Genomic DNA, 18,716 nt, shown 5'->3' with positions numbered 1-18,716 from the left:
AACACCTGATGATGAGAAGATGGGTAGTTTATCACTAAACCTGAAGAAAAACCTATCTGGAATCTTTGTCTGATGTCCTCTAAATCTCTGTCTCATTTCTGCTTGACAACTCCTCTCTCAGTCTCTGCAATAGATTGAACCTCCACTCTCTCCCCACAACTGCACCCCCGCTGACATCAGAAGGTTGACATCCCACCCTGGACCACAACTGCTGAGGCTTCCAGCTCACTTCAGTCCCCCGACCACCTCCTGGAACTCACCAGACCACTGAGCCCCTCCTCCACCCTCCGCCTGCCTCCTCCTGCCCTCGTTGGCGGAGTGCCCAGCTCAGATTCCACGCACTCTCCTGACAGTCACTCTCCATCACAGACGTCCACTCCCTCCACCCTCTCTCCATCCACTGCACACACAAACACACACACCCCGCCCCGCCCCAGCGAAGCCCCAAGCCTGGACGAACCTAACCACCCACTTTCCCTGTTTTGTACCCAAGGAACAGAGTGTCCTTGGAGAAAACTCACACCAGGTGACTGGTATCACTGAATGTTCATCTTCACCACCTCAATGGGCACTCAGCACTGCCCAGAAATTTACTGGATTTCTTGCCTTGCTACACAATGACTATTTCATCCTTTCCTCACTTTCCTCAAACATTTCGCCTCTTCTTATTCCCTTTGAATGTCAATGGATGGCCTTGCCTCAGGTCTGAGAGAGAATTTAGAGCAAATCCCTGTCAGCTCCCCTCCCTGTATCTGTGGCCACCTTCTCCTCTTTCCCTCCTGTGGCCAAGAAGTACTATCCCCATCGATCAAAACCAACCCATCCACGATGCTCTAGATCCCATCCCCCTCCTCGTTCAGCCTCCACCCTTGCCTCCCTGGCATCCTCGCCTCGACGTCTGAAAGGCATCTCAAACTTTACGTGTCCAGCAGGTTGCGCTTCATCCTCCCTCCCTCCTCAAATCTGCTGCAGCCCTTGCCCCTCGTTCACGCCATCATCAAATCCCTTCACATTTACATCCACAATTATCTCCAGTCGGTCCCCTTCTTTCCATTGCCCCTACCATCTTTTACCCAAACGATTCAAGCCCTACCATCCTGTACATCTTCCAGCTTTTCAGACCTCTGCCACAGTGCCACCGTCCACTCAGACTCAAAACCCTACGATGTCTGATTCCTCCTCCTCCTCCAATAGCCAAACTATCCCTACACACCCTGCAGACTTCACCCCCCCCCAAGGGGTCTCTCACATCCCTCGCTTCTCTTCTAGAGTTTATTCTGGCATTTTATATCATATTCATTTCCAAAGGAAGGAAAAAGAAGCAAAACGTGGAGAGAGGCCATCAGACCTAGACCTCTGTGGAGCCCTCCTGGTTACAGGCGTCCTGGCCACTGGAGTCACCCCATCCCACTCCTCCCTCGGGGGGCTGTAGGACACCTTCCTGGCACCTGTCTCCACACATGTGTCCACTTGGCACAAGAACCATCACGGGTCCTACACCAGCCAATGAATAAAATTTACATTTCTTTTTTTTTTTTTTTTGGCCATGCCTGCGGCATGTGGGATCTTAGTTCCCCAACCAGGGATCGAACCCAGGCCCTCTACAATGGAAGCACAGAGTCCTAACCACTGGACCAAAAGGGAAGTCCCTAAAATTTACATTTCTTCACATGAGAGTTAAGGCTCTTCCCAACTTGGTCCCAACCTCTCTCAACCCAAGTTTACTCCCTCAAGTCCCCACTTGCCTTCATTCCCTGTAAACCCCATTTCCTTGACGTTGGCACTTCAGAACCCTCGCTGACAACGACACTTCATCTGGGAGGCCCTCCCTCCACCATCTTCTCCCACAGAGACCCCGCCCTAAAGGCCCACCCTCTTCTGAGACGGTCTCCCTGATGCCCCGGCCGGAAGGAAGCCCAGCCTCAGCAGAACCCCAGCACCTTAGACGGGTGTGACAGCCGGTGTCTGCTCGACAGCACAGGACTTTGTATACGTGGCTTCTCTCGGCTACATGACTGCAATTCCCTGAGGACAAAGGCTATTTCGCTTACCTTTGTGTCCCCAAAGGACCTTGAAAAAGTAAGCCCCTCTCACCATAAAATTAAAATGAATCCAAATCTTGTTGGATTCAAAGTTAGTCACCCCAGGGACAAACCTGAACTACAAGCAATTAAAAGCTGATGCCATGGAATTTGGTCACTAAATAGGCCCCAGGGCCTTTGCACTGGCTGCTCCCTCTGCTTAGAACACTCCTCTCCTGACCCCCTGGATGCTGCTCCACCTTCAGGTCTCAGCTTGCGTGGCACCCCCTCAGAGAGGCCCTCCCTGTTTACTCCATCTCGGGTACCCAGTCACTCTCTAACACACCATCCTGTGGCTTTCACAGCTGGAGCACAATCGGAAAGCTTAGTTGGTTATTTACTCCTTAACCTTCCACCTCCCCAGGCTCTGTGGGGGCAGGGACTGTGCCGGTCTGGTTTGCGATGTATCAGTAGTACCTTGACGGTGCCTGGCACATAGAAGGCGCCTGATAGATGGATGTAATTCAGTGAGTGAATGAATGCCTGAAGGTATGCAGACAGGAGTAACCGCACGACCCTGGATTAACGTACACCACGCGCAGTTACCAAAGTCTCTAAAGTACGACAATATACTTACTTGTCCAACCTTCGAAAGTTTAAGTTCTCTTAACGTGTAGTCATGAGCAGCACTTTCTTTGACGTTCCGAACGCGCATGACCCCGTATTCTTTTAGCGCATACTCATCAGGCCAGTATTTGACACATTTACTCTGGAAGGGATCAGAGAAAAGACAGTTAATCTCTGTGAAGTCTGACATGAAAGCCGAAACCAAAAGAAAACCAACGTTCAAGTCTTCCTTGATGACCACTAACATGGAAAATGGCCTGTCTGGTATCTAACTGTTGGGTTGTGAAAGAAGGAAAGAAGAATTCAAAAAGAAAAGCAGGTGTGTGGAGAACCAGGGAGAAGTGGGAAGAGAAAGCCGCTGCTGCAAAATTGTCTAATTTAAGCCACAGGTTCAAGGAGAGTCAGTGTTTATTTCTCTGTAAAGAACCAAAGAGGCAGAAAGAAGGGGACTACCCAATGTGAAGGTGCTGTCTAGCATGCACTCAGTCCTGAATTCCGGAGATCTGCCAGTCACTCTGCAGGGAAGGCAAGCAGGGGCTCTGGAGGTGGATGGGCTGCCCAACGAGCCAGACTGTCTGGTTCATTTCCGTGCCGGTGTAGGAGGTCTCCCTGCCTTACCTAACCCAAGTGTGAATAACTCCAGCACAGAAAGGCAGCTGATGGGGTTTTGAACCAGCTGCTTTTTCTATATCCAGATCCATCTGATACCTGCTACACACGTCACCTTCGCTTAACTGGGTGCCTGGGAACGCCAAGCCTGCAATAGCTGCTGGCTTCAGAGCAGGCAGATTGGAGAATACGGCACCAAGGGAATCATTCTGGCTGCCAAAGAGGAAGATATTTTGCTCAATGAGAGATGAGTCTGCCTATATTTGGTGATGTGTCCTGGGCAGAGAATGCCTTTGTGTCTTGTTTTTTCCTGGGAGCAGTCACCCACACCACTCACTTTCAACAACAACCAAGACGCAAATATCAGCGAGAGAAATCTACCTTGTACATTAGGAAGACAGAGAAATTCACTGTTATAAAACAAGAAATCAGAGAGCAGCTGCAGACACCCCCAAAGTCAATGACTGAGGGAAAGAAAAAAAACATGGCAGGAGGAAAGGTCAACAGAAGAATTAATGGACAGTGTTTACTTTTCTGCTTGGCATGGCTTATGTGGTCTTTTATGTATTATTCTGAATTCAGCTTTCCCTCCACGATTCTGTAGATCCAAAAACCTCTTCGACAGATTTGACACAATTTTTATTATCCCCAAATAAACACTTTGACTATTAAATGTATGCAATGCTGTCACTCTCCAATCAATTCTGAGGACTGCTGGTCGCTCAAAAGAAGACAAATTAAATCACAACTCCTAACATTGTAGCTGACTCTGCATATCTGCAATCTACTGTGCCCTCCTCCCAGTTTCCCAAACTCTGATGTAAACCTTGGCAAACAAATTCTAAAATGTGAGTGCTAATACTTTAGCTCTTAAATTAAAGCCCAGGAATCAAAGGGAATTCAGAGTCTGGTTTTTCTTCTGTGCACTGGAGGGGATAACAAGCGAACAAGTTACCAGAAACGCTCACGGGGAGACTGAAAGCCCATCATGTCCTCTTCTCCAGCAGCAGAGTACAGAGGAAGAATGAGAAAACAGACAAAGGCCGGGAGAAGGAGGTAAGGAGCAGGGGGCAGAGTGACTTGGCCCAACGTCTGTCTATTCTAGGAGTTTCTGGCAGCTCTTCTGAGAGGGACCAATCCTGATCCCTCTGAAGTGACCTGAGAACCCTCTCTTCACAGCTCCCAAGTCCTCTGAGAACAGGTGGCCTCCTACAACTGCAATCAGGCAACAGGCAGGACGGAGGGCTCAGTTTTCCTTTCCATACTTAGAGCAGGTGACACTCACCTGAAGCAGAAACTATGAAGACATTTTAACTTGTCCGTTAATTCAAGAACATCTACTGTTACTGCAGGCAGCTGCTAGCGGAAGCCTTTGTTTCACAATGACCAGACCTGGCCTCAAAGGTATTCAGAAGTGTAACAACTAGCAGTACAACAACGAAAATCTTACAAAATCACACTGCCCTTCACAACTGGTATGAAAATTACATTAGAAGGGGTAAAATCCAAAATCACACATCTGTCTTTTTATAGGGTATGACTGCTACATTCCACGCAACTTTTACATAAACCAGTTAAAGTATATCTAAAAAAAAGAACTTTGACTAGAACACAAACAAAAACAGAGAACCTTTCCATATTAAAAAATCCACAATGGATGGGTTCACTTTGGGATAACACATACAGCTGTCACTCAGTGAGATTTGTCTGCTTCTCTATAGGTGTGGGATGTTATAATTTTTAAAAACCTGAAGTGTCATGAAGAGTGCAGGGAGATGGGTACTAGGCATATGCTGCTTGGGGGGAGTGTACACTGGGACAACCACTCTAGAGGGTAGTTGGCAGAATTTATTAAAATTTGCAACATGCAAAAGCAAAAACAATAAATAAACAAGAAAAAATAAACAAAAAAATTTCAAAAACAGAAAAAAGATAAGAGAAAAAAAGAAAAATAAAATTAAAAAAAAATTTTTTTTAATTTATGACATGCACACCCCCTATGACCTAGCAATTCTTCTTGACATCTAACCTAGAGAAACACGTGCCACATACAAAAGCAAGAACAAGATTGTTCACTTCAGCACTGTTTATAAGAGCAAAAACTGAAACATTTAAATGCCTAATATATGACGGTTAAACAAATGGTGGTACATCCATACCATGGAATACCATGCAATTACTAAAAAGAATGAGATAGGCCAATATGTACTAATAGAAGAAGTTAGAACATATATTTACTGGGGGGAAAAAAAACCAAGATACACAATAAAGTTACTGTATGACAGCACTTTTTCATACAGTACTTGTCAGAAAATAGCACTATATACTTCTATAGGTGCATGTATGTATGTAAATACATGTACATGTGCAAATGTAGGTATATAATGCCTATTATACACATGCATATGCAAATGCCAAGAAGACAGTGTCGAAGAATACACATCAAACTGATAAGAGGGTTTATGTTGGAGGAGGGAACAATCGGGTGGACGAGGGATGGTGACAAAGGTAATTTTAATTGTAAGGAGTTTGAATGTTTATCTGAATATATTGTCTGGATAGTTCAAATTAATTTTTTAAATGCTTTGAAGTCCTGAGTATAGTTCACATGACAAATGAAATCAATGTTTATTGATTAGTCCTCTAATCCCCTGGAGGTACCAGACAGGCCTTCTTACACTCCCTTTATGACCTCTGCTTCTGGACACAATGGGGTAACAGAGACTGGATTTACTCTCCTACCTTAAACCACTAAAATGGAAAAATGAAATGACATATATAATAGGATTAGTAACAAGGACATTTAAAAAGTTATTATAAATATATTTCATATGTTCAAAAGGTACAGTAAATGATGGACATGTTAAGAAGAGAGACATAGAATATATTAAAAAGACTCAAATAAAACTTAAATGAAAAGGACAATTTCTACTGTGAAAATTACACTGGATAGGATGAACAGCAGACTCTACACTGCAGACGAAAAGATTAACTTAGAGCAAAAGAAACTTATCTAACTTACCCCAGACACAGAGGGAAAAAAGTGAACTGAAAAAAAATGAAGAAAGTCTCAGGACAACTTCAAATAGCCTAATATGTGTGTAATTGGTATTCCAGGACAGGGTGGGTTGGCAGTTCATATGTGAAGAAATAGTAAACATTGTTCAAATTTGAAGAAAACTATAAACCCACAGACCCAAGAAGCTCCATGAACCCTAAGAAGAAGAAACATAAAGAAAACTACACCAAAGTACGTCATAATCAAATTTCTCCTACTCCCTTTTTCCCAGAGGGTCAGAGTAAGCTTACTGTGTTTACTCAGCTTTTTTTTTTTTTTAATAAAATTATTTATTTATTTATATTTTAATTTTGGTTGTGTTGGGTCTTCGTTGCTACCCACGGGCTTTCTCTAGTTGCGGTGAGCAGGGACTACTCTTCATTGCAGTGCGCAGGCTTCTCATTGTGGTGGCTTCTCTTGTTGTGGAGCACGGGCTCTAGGCGCGCGGGCTTCAGTAGTTGCAGCACATGGGCTCCACAATGCAGGCTCAGTAGTTGTGGCGCATGGGCTTAGTTGCTCTGCGGCATGTGGGATCTTCTGGGACCAGGGCTCGAACCCATGTGCCCTGCATTGGCAGGTGGATTCTTAACCACTGCGCCACCAGGGAAGTCCCTATTCAGTTCTTAACATGTTCAACCTGACATGTCCAATACTTCAAAAAAGTAGAGTATATAGCATACCTTTCCTCTCTCCACTTCTTTTGTTGTCATGACAATCACTCGGGAGTTCTCTTGAAACACCATCCGCCAAAAGTCATTCACGGTGTTTTGCAGGCAGCCTTGTGTGGCAATGTAACTCTTTTTGGGCTTTGAGTTGTTGCACTTGGTTTCAAATTCAGGCTAGAAATTTAGGAAGAAAATACTTCAAACATTTGAAAACTGCTTTCAGGCCATGAAGAAGGATTTAAAATACAAAAACTGGCTAGCAATATACAGTCAGAAAACACCACAAGAAACAAAGTTTACCATGATAATGTTTGCATTGATGTAATCTGAAACAGGCTCATTGGGATCACCATCATGTAGGACAACCCTGGTGTGATCAACTGGAAGAAAAAGAGACCACGGTCACAAAGGTACTGAGACCTCTTCAGGACAAATCAGTTCAAATCAGTTCATCCTCAACGAGTCCAAGTTTTGTTCATTTCATGATAAAACAACATTAAAAACTAAATCGTAAACAATAATCTGAATATGATGCCTCATAATGCTTTCTTTAAGAGAATAAAGCAGCAATGTCAATTCCCTGGTTTTGATAATGTACTATGGATATATAGAATATTATCATTGGGAGAAGCTGGGTAAAGGGTACATGGGAACCCTCTACATATTTCTGTAACTTCTTGTGAGTCTAAAATTATTTCAAAACAAACGGTATTTTTGTTTTTTGGGGTTTTTTTTTAGAGGAAGAGTAAACTACAGGTAAATGACATGATGTCTGAGATTTGCTTCAAAATAATTCGGGGAGAGAAGAGAAGTGTATCAGAATATAGATGAATCAAGATTGGGCAGGAGTTGACAATTGTTGGAGCTGGGTGATGGGTACGTGTGGGTTCTTTATACTATTCTGTCTACTTTTGAATATATTTTAAACTTTCTGTAATAAAAAGGGTTTTCTTTTTAATGAATTAAATTAAATAGAATTAAATACAGTATCTAGACAACAGGATTCTGATGATAGTATCTACTGACCAAATTTTATACAAAAGTACGTTACTGATTTTAAAAAAATCTGAGTGTTCTACCTAAGCAACACATTTTACACTGAGAAATAGTAGTAAAGTTGTATGTCTTACTAGAATAATGTTCTTTTGCTTCAGACTCCCCATCTTTAAAGAATATGATGTTAATCAGAAGAAACATCTGATTGGGATCTTTAAGGGAGGAAAGGGCAATAATATTCTATTTATCAATAGATACTTCATACCACTGTTCCCTTCATCTTTTCCTACATCCCCACATCTTACTAATGAGTACCATTTAGACCTCCTGAGCAGAAATGAAAACTTAAGACATAAAGAGGGCAATGCTTCCCCAACGTCATTAGGACCATGCTGTGGCTCAAAATGATTCTCTACAAATTCCTCATTGTCTCTCCTCAGTATTAGAAATGCCTCCACTTTCTCCCATCCTCACCTGCACACATTACAAATATCTATATGGATGTGATATACATATACACTGTGTGTGCGCACCTATGTATACAGAAAGACTATGCCACACACACACAGACACACACACGCACACATGGGACGGGTTTACAGTATCTGACAAAATAGCTCTGACCTGAGGAGACATTAGAGCAGTGCTCTCCAATCTGATCATGCTCCCCAATACACTTCAATAATAAAGTTTTTGAACACTGAAATATATATACAATTATACATACACACAAGCCTTATTTTTAAATTGGGTAAAAACATTATGCACGCTCTGCCATCAGGCTGCACATCAGATTTAAAATTTTCTCTCTCTTTTTTTTTTTTTTTTTTTTTTTTAAGATAAAGGATGTAAATCAAGAGACGTTCTAAATGTTCCTTCCCTGTCCCATAGCAGACTGCCTTACCCAGCCCACTCTGGAGACCCTGCATTAGAGCCCAGGGCTAAGAGCAGTGACTTTGGGGGCTCCAGTACCAGTTCTCCCACTCACTCCCACTTGTGACCTTGCTAAAATGGTCGCTAAAATGGTCCCTAAAATGGGGATAATAAGAACTCCTGCTCTGTGTGCATGGGATACGGATTAAGTGAGACATGGACTCAGAGTCTGGCACAGAGACAGCACTCAGGGGAGGTGAGCTATGACAACCGTGTGCTGCCATTTCTGGGATCCTCACCCAAGGCCTACATCCTTCTGGGCCTCTTTTTCACTACAGTTCAACTCAGGCTCTACCTGGTAGCATCTGGGTGTTAAAGGAGGTACTGCTTTATGAATATCACAAGGTCTGCTTCTGAGCAAAGCATAGGCATGCACCTGAATCTCCAGTAACTCGAGCTCAAGGGATGAGGGATGTCGGAAAAGATGAAGGGAACAGTTGGAAGAACCCCCAGGAGGAGCTCGTCTGTTCCCCAGATGAGGGAACAGAGCCCCAGAGAGGAGGCATGGAGTCCCCAAGACCCAAGGGCTGGGCACTGCAAAGCAAGGACACAAGCCTGGGACCCTTGAGGCTGATGGTGAGACCCTGGGAGATGGCAAGCCTTGAGATGATCTCTCCTACGCAGACAAAATTAATTAACAGAAGGAAACAACCACACACTAAGCCTCCCAGTGGCAATTTTACTCCGTAATCAACATCACAGGAACTCAGTGAACGAGGCCATCCATCCCCAAAACAGCTGATTATTTTGGAAACTACTTACAATTAAAAGAAGCTAAGGCCTTGGATCTGCTGAGAAAGCACATGGCCCCCAGAAAAGTTACTGAGACACTGGGAATCAAAACCTCCTAGAGTGACTATTATGGAGAAATATATTGATACTTACAGGGCAGGATGTTTTTATATCTATTTTTGTTTTTATTCTCTTGCCTCTGACCCTCTTTTCGGCTGTAGAGAAGTTTGCACTCCTGTTGTTGTAGTGTCTAGAGAGAAACAAAAGTAAATATTATTATGCACCAAAAGCTTCAAAAAAAAAAGCTTGACCCAGCACTTCCACTTTAGGGAATTTATCCTAGGAAATGTTCAAGAGTCGTGGGCAATAGCTACAAGAAAGCTCACCTTAATGCTATATCAAGAGTGGCAGAAACACTGGAAACAACATAAATGTCCAACCAGAAAGGGCTGCCTAAATAAACACTTTCGGTCATTCATACAAAAGATGTTCTACAGACATTTAAAAGATATCCTAGGAGAATATTTAATGCCTTGGAATGATGATCAGAGTAAGTATTAACTGAAAAGCAGGTCAAACTTCCAAAACAGTGTCTTACATAAGCCCGTATGTCTGCATGCACCTGTGTATATAAGAAATGGCAGAAGGATATACACCAAAAAAGTAACGGGGATTATTTTTTTCAGAGCAGTGGGATTATGCTTTTTCTTTTTGTTTTCTTTCTTTTTTTTTTTAACTGTTTTTTGCCTAAATTTGCTATAATAAATAAATATTTATAAGAAGAGAAACCTTTTAAAATAACAATTATTAAGAACGAAAGCCAGTGAGCATTGGTATACAGCATCCAAATAATACATGTGATCCGTGTTCTTGAGGATTTTATGATCTGCCTTTTACCACTGATTAATTCAGAGCAAGCTGAAAGTCAGTTCTCGAATTTGGATCCTGGCGGACAGTAGTAGTTCTGGTACCACTAGATCATGGGCATGCAAGCTTTGTTAGCAAGGCTTTAGAGTCCTCCTATGCTTCAAACCCGTGTCAGTGCCCTGGGCAGCCAGCCTGCGTCTGCACAGACACCCGCTCCCCTATGCTCTGAGGGGAGGGGGCCCCTATCCTCTCCGCAGCCAGAGGCAGAGGAGGAGAACTCTCGGGCTCCCAAAGCGAGGGGTCAGGAAGGACACCTCTGCAGGGAAAAGAGGTGGGGAACGCGATCAGGGCAAGAGCCTAAGCCAGGCAGCCACAGCGGAGCTGGCCCCAGGGGAAGAGAGGACGTGGGGAAGTGGTGAGAAGCACCAGCTGCAGAAGCAGACAGGAAGGTGGACAAGCCAGGCTGAAGCATTTTCAAGGAGTAGGTTTCATTTTCAAAATTACCAGAAGTGCCTCTTCAAGGGACCCTTGGTTTCAAACAAGCCTAATTTGAATGGGAAATCACAAATGGGGCAAATCAAGAAAGTGAAAGGAAGACTAAAAAGGGGGGGAAAAAAGTGTTATATATATTTTTAATATATTTATATATGCTAAAATGATTTTCCCTTAGAGATTTCTCTACAAGGAGAGGCAGAGTCAGTACTTCGTAACACAGCAGCCCTGTTATATTTCCATTTCATTTATCTGAATTTCACAGACAGGTATGAAAGTCAGGAGTTTAAATTGTTAGTTTTGACTCTCAGTTTCAAAATGCAATATTTGGCCTTGACACACAGCTCATAACCAAAGTGTTTAGCCAGTGGAAACCTGGACAGAAATAAAATACAATGTATGCAGAACTCTGACAATCAAACGGTCACTCAAAATTCTTAAATGAGTTCACTTTAAGTAATTACAGCCATTTGCCTCCTTGGAGCTGGCATTTCCTCTGAACTGTGAGCCAGCCTTACGGTGCAATATTGCTGTGTTAGGAAGAAAGTTTGATCTTGATTATTAGACATTAAGGTGAGGTTCAAACACTATGAACTGAATCAATCACTTAAACATCAACCAAGTGAAGAGAAACACCACCAACAAAAGCTACAACGGGGTGGGGGGAGGGCGGGACACATGCTAGGAAATAACTAGGTGCTTGATTCAAAACAAACTTGACAGCAAAGCATTCAAGTGTTCACTTATGAAACAAACTTCAAGTGATGCTCCACTTGTGGAGGGCACACTGCCAGAGCATTCTCTAGAAAAGGCAAATTTCACCCAGTCCCGCCCTGTTTAATCACCTTCAATTTCTCCCTCTGCCTTCAAGATCAAATGCACGCTTTTCAGAACAACTCAGGAAACCTTCTCTGAGCTAATGGAGGCCTGCCTCTAACCTCAGCTTCTGCTTCACCAAGTTACTATCCTGTCCGTGCCTCAGTGTTCCCAAGTGTAAAGTGGGGCTAATCCTAATTACCTACCCCATAGGGTTGGTGTTAAGAGTTAAGGCGCACTGTCTACACTCTAGCCACACCAAATATACACAAGGGTCTTGAACTCACCATATTTCTTCAGGCCTTCATGTTCTTATTCATGCCATCCCCTCTGCCTAGAATTCCCTTTCTCTGCCTTGAGTACCTATGAATGGTTACATTTTACTTACTCATTAGGACCCACCGCAAACACCTCCTCCTCTGGGAAGCTCTCCTGACCCGCTCAGCACGACCTCCCTGTGGCTCACGATACCAGTGCAAGGGCTGCAGCACCTCCCTCCGTGAGTACACTCGTCACACTGAATCCCAGCTACGTCTTTACAATCTGTCTCTTCTATTAGAGAGCATGGACCACCCTTGTTTGCCTGCAAACAGCACAGCATCCAGCACAAAGTAGGCACTCAAAATGTATCCGCTGAATGAACAAATAAATACAGAAGGGGGTGGAGGGAGACATACAAACCACAGACCATCGTGGCGATGGCCTCGGCACTACAGGGCCCACATTCAGCATCCCATGCTGACACTGTCGGCCTGGCCTTCAACGTAAAGGAAAACCACGTAGGCAAAATATTAAAACAGCATTTCCCGATCTTCAGTCATTTGAAAAGCATCTTCAAGATGCTGTGCCATCTCAGCACATCACCTGTTATATCAGTTGTTTTCTTAAATTAACAGCCTCTTTTTTCCCCTTCAGAAAATGTATTTCAAAAGGAAACTGCATGTTACTAGCACACATGAAAACCAGTATCACTCTCCATATATGGAAGGTAACCAGAAAAAGGAATATCATAAAAACAAAATAGTGTCAAATTCTACCTGGATACTGTAGCATGCCTGAGACTCTGTAAAGAAAAAGGGACACTGGCAGGTGTTAGAGGTAGGTGTTAGAGGCATATTAAAACTGTACTCAGACCTTCTCCTAAGCCACGTCAAAAGGAATGGGTAAGGGTTAAAAAGAGAAAAACCTTCCTCATTCGCTAATTCGATCTTACTGTAATGGGGTGCCAACGAAAATCATCTCACACACCAAGAACACTTTGCTAGAATAATCCAGAGCTCCAGGCCAAGGAAATCCTCACCAATACCCATAGCATGTTGGCTGGACCATCTACTCAGCTCAGCCTCTGGCTTCCCTCATCCTGCATTAAGTTACCAATTGCTTCTTCCATGCGGATTTGAGGTTTGAACAGCACACAAGTTGAAACAGTTTGGGCCCTGGAGTGTTCCAGAAAGGACAGGCCCAGAGGCACTGTGTCCCAGGCGCAGTAGGGTGCTAACTGCCGGCGGCTGGCAGCTGTCACGTATTAGTAATGACTAACAGTGTGCCTCTCCCCCTCCAGCCCCGCTCCTTCCTCAGTGCCCATTAGCCCATTCTCATCTGCGCCTGGGGCCCAAGTCGCCTGAACACATTTCATTTCCCACAGTGGAAGGCTGCCATCCATCTCGAGTGAGACTGAAAATAAAAAGAACTCAGAAGTTGTCACTTTCCATGTTCTGCCTGCAGAGGCTCCCCGACTGCACCCGAGATAATCAGCTACCGCCTGCTAAGGGGCGCTTCCTCCCCAGCAGCAGGCTGATGGCCGGAAGAGAAAGGAGAATAGCCAACAAGCCCTGCCCCCAGGAGGTTACAATCCCTTCAAGGTTGATCTTCCACAGCCTCCCTCTCAGCTGCCCCCAGGGCACCAAAAGCTGTGAATGACCTGCAGCTGAATGTCACTGTCTCCATCCCCATTCTCCACTGGGCCTGGCAGGATGCCAGTGATAAGGCGTGGGACAGGCAACTAGAAAGCTGGGGCACAGGCTGTAAGATACCCCATTTTCCCAAGTAAAACAACCAAAGGGTTTGCAACCAAGGATGAACCCTCAAAAAGGACCTGATTACATGAATCAACGGTGATCAACAAATGGATTATATCAAACTTTTAAGCCTTTATAAAAGGCATGAAGAGAAAGGCAATCCCCAATCCACATTGTACATTAGGCGTGCCCAGCAGCATGACCAAGTGTGGATGGAACAGGTGTTCACAATGCAGAACGGTCCCTCACATCTATGGCTGTTGAACATCTGTGCTCCCCATACCTGGACCCCTGCCAGCCTCCAGCCTAAATGCCAGTAGCGGCATCCCCAGTCACCGTGATGACCGAAAGAGACCCTCACAGGCTTCCAAAGTCCTCTGATTAAAGACCACTGGAACCGGCTCTTGACCAGAATGTCACGAATGCAAGTGGAGAAACAGGATCAAAGAAAGACAGACAAACAACAAATGAATGGGCAGAGCCAGGCAGGCCCATGTGCCAGGACAGTGGCCTGAGAACAATTTGCCTGCACTGCTCTGAGCAACGGGGACAAATTGCTAAGGGGAAAAAAAAATAACGCCACTAACCGTTAAGGCCAGACCAAACTGTACAGTATTTTTAAAAACAAAGCTACAGGGACTTCCCTGGCGGTCCAGTGGTTAAGACTCCGCGCTTCCACTGCAGGCGGCATGGGTTTGATCCTTGGTCAGGGAGCTAAGATCCCACATGCTGCGCGGGGCGGCTACAAACAACAACAACAACAAAACAAAAAAACAAAGCTACAAGGGGAGGAGACAAGATTAACAAAATACTGATAAGTGTTACAGCTGAGTGTTGGGAAAAAGAAGGTTCATTGTCCTATTTTCTTGACTTTGGCGTGTGTGAAAACTTCAATAATAAAAGGTTTTTATAAATTATAAAAAATAAAAATGTAAAAGCTCCTATTAACTCTCCCCCTACCCGACTCATGGCTGGTCACCTAAAGGAGAGAAAGAGGGTTGAGGATGGCTGTCAGGCAGATGGCCTCTCTGGTGTGGGGGCCACGAATAATAAGACAGCAGTAACCACGTACGCAGGTGCCAGACCGGGCCTTCTTCCCGGTCTGAATGAACTCCTGTCTCCCTCTGGCATCTGCCCTCCGCACAGAGGAACACTGGAATTCTCGCTCCGTCCTCTTTACTGCAAACTCTGTGGTGTCACCAGGCACCACCGGCGGGTGAAAGCCCCCACTTCCAGATGCCACGCTGCACGGCCTGTCACCATTTCCCCGCGGTGGAGTTGGGGAGGCTCGTCCCCAGTGAGTCCGCAGCATCATCCGGGAGTGAAAGGGCAGCTGGAGATTCTCATCACCAGAGAAGGTCCCAACTGATGGACAAGCACTTACAAAGCACTGTGAGGGACAAAACCAATCCAAGATTTGGTTCCTTTCCAGGTGCTTGTTTGAAGTTAAGTCACCTCCTTCCTCCAACAAGGTGAAGTAGAAAAACAAATCTAGAAGACATGGTCCCCAGAGGAGAACAGGTTCTGACATAGGAAACAGCAGCAAACAGTACAAGACAAATCTATCATTAATAATCTATGATTAAGTGTGTAATTAATTACGTGGTGTGGAATTTAGGGAGTGAGATCCATGAAAACTAAGTGAAGCAGGTTTCTGGGAGGAGGTGAGGCTTGAGGCAAGTGAGGGGCTAAGATGGGTGCAAGGAAGAAAGGAAAACATCCCAGCAAGTTAGGGACATAAGCAAAGGTGGCTAAGAGGCCAGAGTTAGTGGCCTCCGAGTTAGGGTGAAGGAAACTGGTCAAAGAGTCTGGAAGCTGCGTTCTGTCAGTGGTGGGAAATGAGGTGAGGTGGGGAGATGGGGGGCCTTGAGAACTGGGCAGGAGATCTTCAACGGCTGAGAAGCACAGCACGGTAGACTTAGAGTCAGAAGTTCTGGAAGTTCAAAGCGCAGCCAACTACTTGCTAGCCACATCCTCGGGGACAACTTTCTCCCTTCTTCTGGGCTTCAGTGTCTTCATCTTCAAAATGAAAATGCTATGCCTCTGGTGGGAAATCGGGAGCCACTGAAGGTTTTTGAGCAGAAGAGTGACAGGAGAAATGTGGAGAGTAGATTAGCACGAAGGGCGAATGGAAGGGCAGAGGCCGAGAGTAAAAGAGCAGCTGGTGTCTTGTGAGGCGATGAGAGCCTGCACCCCTGGCAGCAGGCGAGACTTCTGTCTCTGCTGCTGCCCACCTGGGCGGTCCTGGGCAGGTGCCTTGATCTCTCAGAGCACCCGGGGACACAAGATCTACCTACCGCATAAGATCTGGGGATGCAATGAGATGATTTCCCTAGCCCAAAATGCAGCACCAAGCAGACAATAAATGCTAGTTTCTTTCCTTCCTCTAAGACCACAAAGACAACTAGGAAAGAAAAATCAACCGGACCTGGTGAATGGCAAGGTATGGGAGAAAGAAGAGAAAGATGCGTTAAGGGATGCTCTGAGGATTCCAGCCTACAGGGTCAGAGGATACACAGGACAACCACCAGAGATGAGAAGTAAAAGGGGATACGTGGTCTGAAGGGGAAAATAACAAAATAACAGGTCTGGTTGTTCAAACTCAAATGCTTGAGTTTGAAGAGATATGACAGCCAAGAAGAAGCATGGAAGGCACAATTCAAAAGGTAGAACCAGAGCCCGGAAGCAACACAAACTTAGTGGTAATCAGACTAGGGTGAAAATGGATGTGCTCCTCAGGGAAGAAGAGCAAGTTTAAAGCAAGACAAGCAGAGGGCCCAGACCATGTCTTGGAGAACCACCAGAGTTAACTGGTTGGGAGAAGAAAAAGCAACAAACAGCAAGAAGAGCACAAGGGAGGGGAGGAAGGAATAAACCAGGCACATGCTGCTGCAGGTCAGAGAAACAAGAAAATGGTGGCAATGAGGAGCTGGACAGCTGTCTCAAGAGCAGCTCACGGAAGAAAGGGACCAGAGAAAAGACTATTTTTTAATCTTAATAAGAAAGCCACTGGTGTCTTCTCAAAGTGTTACTTCAGTATACTGGGGGCTGTCACATTCCAAGGTTAAAGAAGAAAGGGGCTAAGAAGAAATGGAGGCTGCAGCACAGGCCCGCAGTGCGGAAAGCAGCAACGTTGTTCAAAGGCAAAGGGGAAGGTACAGCAGAGATGTGAAAGCACCTGGAAGCACCTTCGGTTCTTCAATTCTCTGTAAAGATGTCAAGCATCTCCAGCAAACGAAAACAACTCTAAAGAGAAAAACCTGACACTGGAGGGGCACAGAACAAAAGCAAGGGGTGGTGGGGGGGGGGGGGAGTGGGCTGAAAGAGAAATAGTTCAAAAGAAACAAAGGAATTTCTCCAGAATGGAGCTTGTGGAATAAAACCCCTTAGCCACTGTGATGCTCTGCCCACCAGAAGGTGGCAGCCCTTCTATTAAGCAGCTGGGAGCGCAGGCCTGGATGGAAAAGCCTGGTGACAGCTCAAGGCTGCCCTCCCGGAGCATTTTTAATCATGAGGCTGGAGCCCTGGTTGGGGTGGTTGTTCAGTGTGGCTTTGCTTAGTCACCAAGCAGAAGATTTCCGCTAGAGAGCACCAGCAAGAATTATTTTTTGAGACACAGCTTTGGGGTGCAGTTAAAGCCTTGTCTCCATAAAACCTAACCATCTCCAAGTAGAATTTGTGGGTTTGAAGAAAGGCACTAGCTCCTCTGTCGGTTGGCAGAGCTGCTGGTGGAATCCAGGACATCTGTGTGGCTGTCAGAGAAATGCCTGCGATGCCCGTGCAAACGGAGCACAGCTTCAGACCACGACAGGGAAGAGAGGCTTGTATAACAGAAGGAGGCTGGGCTTTTAAAAAAAAAACCCAATTACTAAGGAAAACAAGCTTTAAAGAGCTGAGAAAATAGAACCCCAGTTAAAAAGGTGTTGTGGAAGGTTTGTCTGTGTGTATTGTGTTTCTTTCTAAATCAGAAACAGAGGGTTCAAAACTAAAATCTGCCTGAAATTCATTACTGAGACCCTGAATGACATCCTTTTAAGCAAGTGTGTAGAGGGGTCTCAGAGACTAAAATGTGCATTCACCAACCCTCAAACAGGGGCTCCAAATGAAAACTGCATGAGAATAAAGAGGAACATCTCAAAGCAAAGCCTGGAACATTCCTCCACACTTTTTAAGCATCAGAAAGCTGTTCCTTATTGAATATAAGCAAAGGGTCTGAAGCCAGTACAAGTCCCTCTTGCTACGGAAAACAGCTCAGATTCAACATAACACAAATACTTATTTTGTGCCTACTGTGTGCCAGGCTCTCTGCTGGATTCTGGGGCTACAGTGAACAAAACAGGACTATCTGTCCTTGCGAGGCCCACAGACTGACCCGGACTATTTTTTTAGATAATATGCACACAGCAGACATAAAACAGCAGGATCAAAGTTTGTCTCTTTATTTTTTCACAAACAGTTTCATTTGAACAAGACCTCTTCTTATTCCAACAGACCTCATAACGCCATCTGCTTCTATGGATTCACAGTGACAAGAAACAAACATTAAACCAATAACTACACAAATTATTCATGAATTCCAAGGATGGTAAACTCTACAAAGGAAAGGATCTGCTGCTATGTGCACATATAACAGGAAGAATCAACCCAGGCATAGGGACAGGGATCAAGGAGGCTTCCCTGAGAAAATGACAAATGACCCTGATGCTGGGAACTGAAGAGTGAAGAGATGTTAGCGTGGTGAAGTGAGGAAGGAAGAACATTCTAGTACAATCCAACCTGTAACACAATTGCATTAGCTGAAGAATCATATTCCCATTAGGTATGTAATAGGCAGTCCAAACCTTAACATGTCTAAAATGGAAGTTGATCACCTGCCCCAAAA

General features: G+C 44.8%; 1 protein-coding gene across 2 annotated transcripts in view; it reads right to left on the bottom strand.

The window, feature by feature from the left end:
* PTPN11 (protein tyrosine phosphatase non-receptor type 11) overlaps positions 1-18,716 on the bottom strand; it is an 86,053-nt gene that overhangs the window by 31,724 nt on the left and 35,613 nt on the right. For both annotated transcript variants that reach the window (XM_061170505.1, XM_061170504.1), the window contains exons 7-10: positions 9,795-9,891; positions 7,281-7,360; positions 6,996-7,154; positions 2,659-2,790 (exon numbers count right to left, since the gene is read on the bottom strand). In XM_061170505.1, coding sequence (XP_061026488.1) covers positions 2,659-2,790; positions 6,996-7,154; positions 7,281-7,360; positions 9,795-9,891 — 468 coding nt within the window. The remainder of the gene's footprint in view (positions 1-2,658; positions 2,791-6,995; positions 7,155-7,280; positions 7,361-9,794; positions 9,892-18,716) is intronic.

Source organism: Eubalaena glacialis, chromosome 15, assembly GCF_028564815.1.
Source record: "Eubalaena glacialis isolate mEubGla1 chromosome 15, mEubGla1.1.hap2.+ XY, whole genome shotgun sequence".
Classification (NCBI taxonomy): Eukaryota; Metazoa; Chordata; class Mammalia; order Artiodactyla; family Balaenidae; genus Eubalaena; species Eubalaena glacialis.
Note: the sequence above shows the minus strand (reverse complement) of the source record. Positions and strands in the feature narration are given on the sequence as shown.